The sequence below is a fragment of the Ictalurus punctatus genome, chromosome 1 (genome assembly GCF_001660625.3).
Source record: "Ictalurus punctatus breed USDA103 chromosome 1, Coco_2.0, whole genome shotgun sequence".
NCBI classification, from domain to species: Eukaryota; Metazoa; Chordata; class Actinopteri; order Siluriformes; family Ictaluridae; genus Ictalurus; species Ictalurus punctatus.
The window spans coordinates 28,460,516-28,467,757 of record NC_030416.2 but is presented as its reverse complement, the minus strand read 5'-3'; the positions used below and the strand labels follow the sequence as shown (position 1 = coordinate 28,467,757).

Here is a 7,242-nt window from a genome sequence, read left to right as displayed (position 1 = left end):
TCCTCACAGACACTTACCTCACAGATCTTTAAGAACTGAGATGGATTCTCCTGCATGTACAATGGCAGCCCCAGCAGTGCTGCAACCCTCTTCCTGTGATTTGATGCTTCAAAAGTACAAATGTTTTATATTCAAATTATACAGGACAAGAGAAATAGCAAGAAAGCAAATGACCACAGTATTTACAAAGCAAATACACTTGAAATAAATCTACTCACATTTTTATCCGGGCTCGCCAGTATGGCACTCATTTCTGCGATGTCTGCATAGCACCTTGAGCAGTACAAATACAGCAGCTTTGAGCCATGTTTGTCAAGACCCTCATAAAACGACTTACTCAGGTCCATCGACACGAGTCTGGTGAATACTGCGCTGATCTTCAGTCATTACAGAACATCAAACAAACATAACACAGAAACATGTTAAATAACACTGCAAAAAAAGTCATTTGAATTTTCACACTGCAGGTCAATTGTCATCAGGTTCTATTCTAAAGTACTACAGCACTGCTGTGCAATGTAGCCAAGTCCATAAAGTTACACTTTACTTTAGGTAAAAGAACAAAAAATGCAAGTTTAATAATTTTTTCATATTGGATATGACAAAAAAGACTATGAAGAAAAAAAAAAAGTCATTCAAAATGTAATATACAGTGTACACAAGCAATATCAGGACCAAAGTAATACTTTCTCACCAAATCTCTTGATATACTGGCCAGCAGATCATATACATATTGATATTGTAAGCAAAGAAATATAGAAACTATAATCAGAAATATATAGGTGTATATAGAGAGCACGTTCGCCTCACACCTCCAGGGTCGGGGATTCGATTCCCGCCGTGGCCCTGTGTGTGCGGAGTTTGCATGTTCTCCCTGTGCTGCGGGGGTTACTTCCGGGTACTCCGTTTTCCTCCTCCAGTCCTCCCCAGTTGCCCTACAACATCTATCGTCTTCTGTCTGCTTCGCGCGCTTCACGTCAGATCTCGCGATGAATGTTCAGAATGTGACATAATTATTGTATTGATTCAACATATGCTTTTAAGTTGAGGTGACAGGTACTGTCGTTAATTCAACTTACAAACTAGTTTTGACAGTGAAAACTTAATGTTAAGTTGACTGAAAAACTAAAAAAAAATTTGTTGCGTCAACTTAAAAATTTACTTGGGAGCAACTAAAATTCAAAATAATTTTTTACAGTGCATGGACAGATGTTAATGACGAATAAATAAACACTATGCAACCAGATTCAAGATTGTTATTTGTCACGTACACAATTATATACAGTATATAACCTTCAGTGAAATGAAAACCTGGTTTACTCCTCTTTAAACTATGCGTTAAATACTAAATTCAAATTCAAAAGGTCAGTGTCACGATCTCTCCGGCGGAGGGCGCTGCGGCGATGTGCACGATCAGCTGGAGAGCACGTGCTTGAAGTGCGCATGGACTTTAAGACTTTGTTTACAATGGACATGTGCACTTGTTTTGGTTCCTGTTCTGTGAAGTGTTGCCAGCTGTCAGCAACTAAGGTAATTGTGACTGGTTATTTAAACCCCTCGCGTTGCTGCGCACCGTATTAGAGTAAAGACGGAATGAGTAATGGTGCCAGGTGGTAATGGTTCCATACTGTCTAGTTTCCTGTTCCTTGTTACCTGCCAAAGTTAAACGATGGTTTCATGCCATAGTTAATGGATAGATGCATGCCATAGTTAAATGAGTAGAGTGTACATGTTTGTGCTCATGTTTCGCGGGTCTAGTTAATGTATAGAGTGGAGACTTAATGGTGTAATGGTGCCATGCGGTGAAGTTTCCAGGTCCTGTCTAGTTCCTTGTTCCTTGTTTGTGTCCCAGTTAAACGGGAGTTCCATGTCCCAGTTAAACGGGAGTTCCATGTCCCAGTTAAATGGGAGTTCCATGTCATAGTCTTGTTCTACGTTTTGGGTTTCATGCCTCATTTCTAGGTAAATGATAGAAATTTAAGTTAGTTAAAAGTGGTAGTGTTTCCATGCCCTGTTTAAGTTCATGTTTTTTGTGTCAGCTCTAGTTTGTACCTTGACTTTACTCCTGTGCTTACTTCCTCTTTGAGTCTTGTTTCGTAACAGTCAGAATGACTACATACAGGAAAATATTCATTCAAAACACTTCATATTTCATTATATTCAATTCAAAATTCTGCTTCTCACGTTTAAGGCCCTACATAATCACGCTCTCACTTACCTCACTAACCTCTTGGAGAACTACAGGTGTGTGTGAATTGTATTTGCATGTTGTATTTGTGAAGTGATCTTGGGTGTTGTGAAAGGTGCTTTTTTTTTTTAAATAAAATGTATTATTAAATCTATCTAAACACTTTATATCCCCAGAATGTACAAGTCACTGAAAGAATTTTATAAAGAAATTTAAAGCTATTTTTTAATTTAAATGAATGTTTTGAAGTGAGTTTGAACTTAATTTACTATGTTCCTTGAGACTCAGCTGATCAGGTTCACCAGTACCATGGTTACAGAATACAGAATTCGAAACAGTGAACGGAACTGCATCACAGTCCGACCCAAGATCTGTTCCTGCACAAGAGAAATCTATTCAGACCTTCGATAACCAACACAGTGACTAGCAGCAGTTAGCAGCACTTAGCAGCGATCAGTATTTCTCTTGTACTCCTGGATATTACCATCTGTAGTAAGTCGCCTTGTAATAATTTATCAATTAATCTTTTTTCTTGTAGTTGAATAGTAATTGGTATTCTGAACACTTTTTAAACTGTTTTTATTTGTTTTTCTGTCATTTTATTATTGTACTGAGAATTGTAAGAACCTTTAGTCCTTTATGTTTTAAGATTTTTCGATTTCCGAGGAGAAAAGTAGTTTTCATGTTCTATACTTAATGTTTGTCTTTAAAACTGTAGGTTTAGTGTTATTGATTTCCTCCATCACTGAGTTTGATTGATTATTTAATTTTTAGGTAGAATGAACCACGAAATGATGGCCTCACTGTATGTGGGTGATCTGCACCCCGAGGTGACGGAAGCCATACTTGCGAGGACGTTCAGCCTTGCAGGCCGCGTTCACTCCATCCGGCTCTGCAGGGACTGGAGGACCCGCTCCTCACTCAGCTACGCTTTTGTCAACTTTGAGCAGCGGGCCGATGGTAATACACAAACCACACAGAACACTGAAGAACGCTGTTCCATACACTGTTTCTGCATTTTATACCAGTTTATAGCCTACTTAAGGCTACATGTCTAATTCAACATTATTTTACTGTTTTAAGTTATGTGCCTTATAATTACATGAGGTTTTGTTGAAAATTTTATTAATTTTTACAAGTTATTAAAATAAATACTTCAGTTAAAAGTGTGATTAAGTTAATCAACCAAAGCATTTTTCATAACCTTTCTTACCCATCTTCACCAAAGTTGCCAATAATTCCGAATATAACCTTACCTAGCCTTTTTAATTGAAATGAATGAGCTGTAATTCATTTTGTTCCCTCAGCTGAGCGAGCAAGGGAAATGTTTCATTTGGAGCTCCTTGTGGGACGGCCTATGCGCGTCCAGTGGTCTCACAGGGATCCATCCAGCATTGGAAACCTGTTCATCAAGAACCTGGACAAGTCGATTGACACCTTGGCCCTTTTTCACACCTTCTCGGCCTTTGGGAAGGTCCTGTCTTGCAAGGTTCGGGCTTTGAACTGTTTGGATCTGAATAGCATCTGTATAGCGTGATTAGCATGCATTTTATAAAGTCCTGTATTAGTTCTGTTTAATATAAATTGTGTGTTGACATGATGTGTCTCTCCTGAAGGTTGTAGGTGATGAGAAGGGGTCGGAAGGGTACGGCTACGTCCATTTTGAGTCTGCAGAGGCAGCGGATTTTGCCATGAACAGGCTCAACGGCAAAGTGTTGAACAACCGTAAAGTGTAAGCCATGTAAATTACTACGTTTTAGCAGCCTGGGTTCTAATGTCAGGGTTCTCTTTTGCTCTTTTGTGTTGAACTAATTCCATTTGATTTTTATTGAAATCCTTATATTGTTGATATAAAGGTTCTGTTTGGTCACATGAGTGTATTTCAGCCAACATCAGCTTGTAGTTTTGGTGGCGTAGGCATAAAGACTAAGAGCAGCGCTTCTGTTGTGTTACAGCTTCATTGAACGCTTTAAGTCCCGTGAGGCGCACGAGGCTCAGGTGGAACGTCAGGCTTACCCTACCCATCAGAACAGGCAGAGGACGGCGAGCATGCAGGTTAATAACATATAGAACATCTACCAACCCGTGCTGTACATATTTAAATGATTCAATATTGCATTTAGATATTGCAGTTAAACGGGTCACTGCCTGCAAAATAATGAGAACCCCCTTCTAACTACCCCAAGTTACCTCAAGAGGCTACTGCTAACTGGATATGGCTATCTGCGATGAAGATGATCTGAGAGAAAAAAGATGAAATAAAGTGTGTTAACGGCTGTGTGTATCTGTCTTACAGGCTCAGAACCTGGCTGTCTCTTTCAGCCCCAGCCAGAAAGTCGAGCCCCGCCCGGATCTGCTCTGGGCTGCCCAGACCATCCAGCCACAATGTGAGTCACAGCTGTCTGACTGTATATCAGTATCACATTTGTTATACAGTGTGTGTTCCAGTCTCTCCACGGCTGCATAGTGGCTGAATAGTACTAGCATAGCAGGATATGGTTTAGGATGAAGCCTGTAACTATGTCTTTGTTTGGTGCTTTTTTCTGTGTGCAGATGTCCAGAATATACCCGATGTGGTTCAACCTGTATCAGTGCATCAGCAGATCGGTGGCACCATCACATCAACTAGTCAGGCACCATGTTTGAATGAAGAGTGTACAACCATCATTACACCAACACCTGATGGTACTGTTCCAGTGACAGACACAGTGCCAACTATAGGAACAGTTCAATCTGTACATAGTGTCCCACCTGTAGACACTCTTCCAAGTGTCCCCGTTGTAGAGACAGTTCCACCTGTTGATAGTGTTTCAGGTCTAAATTCAGCTGCAGATGAGGTTCCAGCTCCACCTCAAGCTCCAGATGCAGCTGAAATAACTTCTACATCCATCAGTGAAGTGCAGCAGGACAAGAACACAATGGTAAGAACAAAGCTTTAATTGTGTAATTATAATTTTTAATATTATTTTTAATATTATTATTATTATTATTATTATGTTTGCAGGATGTACCCACATATCCACCAGCTGGGAAGCGTCTGACTATCTACATGTTGAAGTCATCTCGCTTAGACGACCAGATCCAGATGGCGCGTGAGTCTCACACTCATATACACGCACAAACACACACATAAATATGGCTCATATACACTCCTGCTCTGCAACTCACTGATTTAATACACTTTATTTTACTTCCCCATTACGGTTTGGAACGTGTTTCCTTGCGTAAAACTAAAACTTCTACAAGCTTTCGACTCCTCTTGCTTTTGTTAAGCAATAACAGTGTATAGAAAGAGTCTGGCCTCTGAGCCCCGTTCATTTTACATGATTTGGATGGCTGGCACCATTCACTCTTCCTCTCTAACACACCCTACACTCTGTCTCTCTCTCTCTCTTTCTACAGATGATCACCTGTTACCTCTGGTCAAGGAAATCCACCCGACTCAGGCTAACAAGATCACCTGGATGCTTTTGGAGGATGCGAACAATTTTGAGATCATAGACATGATTGTATACCCTGAGCTCCTGCATACCAAGGTGAGCACACACACACACACAAATGCGCACACACATAATTTTTTCAATGTACCAAGCGTTTCGTATCTGATTCTTACAACGGTTGATATTAAAATGTGTATGTGTGTGTTTGTGTGCAGGTGGATGAAATGGATGCACTCCTGATGGCGAGGGACACTGGATACAAGCCGGTGAGGATTTTTAATGAAAACTGGACATGTGCTGATAATCGGTTATGTGACACACAACAATATTTCATATTTAGATTTATTGCCACAACACATTTTACACAGGGATAAAAAGTTCCATTAACAAAGCAGTCACACACACAAAAACCACTCTGCATTTCTATTTCAGGAAACCCTGAAGATGTTATTTTACAACAACAATAAGAAGAAGAACAAGAAGAGAAAGAATAAATGCAATACAATACAATAAAACACTGCAACCAATATTGTACATATTATAAAGTGGCCTGCCAAGCCTGGGCCTGGAGAAGTGCTTAGTTTTAAAATCCTTATTGTGCTTCATGGGAGAGTGATTTTATATTTATGTTAAGTTTTAATGATGCTTAAGTGTCATAATAAAATGTAATTTTTATATTCATACTCATGTCTCATTCTCATGTTCTTTGCCCCAATTGGTAAAACTTATCTGTGTGCCTTTATTTGGGAGTATTTCCCTGGTTCTCCCCCAGGGTGGCGTAGTTGGATTTACTTGGGAATGCCACATCTAGAATAGGTCTAGTGAATAGTCTTCGTAAACTACATATACCTTGCATATATACTATGAAAGACTGGTTAAAAACTACCAGAAATATAGTTTTTAAAGTGCTTAAAACTATTAAAAACTATTGAACTAAAAGATGTGGTATATCAGGTTTTTAAGATGCATTTTTTTTTTTATGTACAGTCATGTACAAAGCAAGAAAATGGTTTTATTTGCTAAACAGTCAATTACTAATTGAATTTTATCTGCACCATTATTTTCAGTAGAAACAAGTGGGGGAAAATGCTTAATTGTTCCAAATTATTGGTTCTAAGCAACCTCTATTTCACAAGCAAGTCAATGACTTAGCCTCTGGAATTATTCAATTGCATCTGGATGAGGTAATAATTTACTCACGCCACATCCAGTGGTTTCTGATATCGTATTTGACTGCGCGCTGCAAGACTTAACCAGCTCGTCTGCATTAACAGAGGATGAAGCAAAAAGTCCAATCACCAGGCTGTGTTTGGTGGGGAGGCTCAACTTTAACAATCTCAGTTTCTCTTGAGTTTAAGTCAAACGCCCATTCACAAACATACCGCAACTTTTTTTTTTTTTTTGAGTGACGGAGATACTCAGAAATGAACTGATATTAATGTTAACCACTTTGCCCTCTCAGCCAACAACCCATTATGTGTAATAAAGTTATGTATAATAAAGTGAACTGACCCAGGTGAAAAAGCATTGAACATGCTAAGAAAAGACAATTCTCCAAGGCAAGGTAAGGCAAGGCAAGGAATGACACAGAGGACCAGGATCTTTCATCACAAT

At 39.3% G+C, this 7,242-nt stretch overlaps 1 protein-coding gene and 1 long non-coding RNA gene across 2 annotated transcripts; one reads left to right on the top strand and one right to left on the bottom strand.

Annotated features, from left to right (window-relative positions):
- Nucleotides 1-1,899: 1,899 nt before the first annotated feature.
- On the bottom strand, nt 1,900-2,348 carry LOC108263465 (uncharacterized). The gene is made up of 3 exons (XR_001812175.3): nt 2,219-2,348; nt 2,053-2,112; nt 1,900-1,958 (listed from the first exon to the last, which is right to left on the bottom strand). It is a non-coding gene; the product is annotated as an uncharacterized LOC108263465 (long non-coding RNA).
- Nucleotides 2,349-2,513: 165 nt separating this feature from the next.
- LOC108263329 (polyadenylate-binding protein 1-like) lies at nt 2,514-6,309 on the top strand. The gene is made up of 11 exons (XM_017464016.2): nt 2,514-2,680; nt 2,963-3,148; nt 3,496-3,677; nt 3,805-3,920; nt 4,144-4,243; nt 4,485-4,575; nt 4,742-5,109; nt 5,193-5,280; nt 5,591-5,724; nt 5,844-5,894; nt 6,061-6,309. Exons 2-11 carry the CDS (start codon nt 2,968-2,970, stop codon nt 6,139-6,141), a joined length of 1,392 nt encoding a protein of 463 aa, XP_017319505.1. The 5' UTR covers nt 2,514-2,680; nt 2,963-2,967; the 3' UTR covers nt 6,142-6,309.
- The last annotated feature ends 933 nt before the right edge of the window (nt 6,310-7,242 follow it).

What these genes read in the sequence shown, in the direction of transcription:
- LOC108263329 (XM_017464016.2), top strand. Translation starts at nt 2,968, where the DNA reads ATGAACCACGAAATGATGGCCTCACTGTATGTGGGTGATCTGCACCCC. An exon ending in AGAGGACGGCGAGCATGCAG is followed by an intron (nt 4,244 to 4,484) that starts GTTAATAACATA and finishes TCTGTCTTACAG; the next exon opens with GCTCAGAACCTGGCTGTCTC. An exon ending in CGACCAGATCCAGATGGCGC is followed by an intron (nt 5,281 to 5,590) that starts GTGAGTCTCACA and finishes CTCTTTCTACAG; the next exon opens with ATGATCACCTGTTACCTCTG.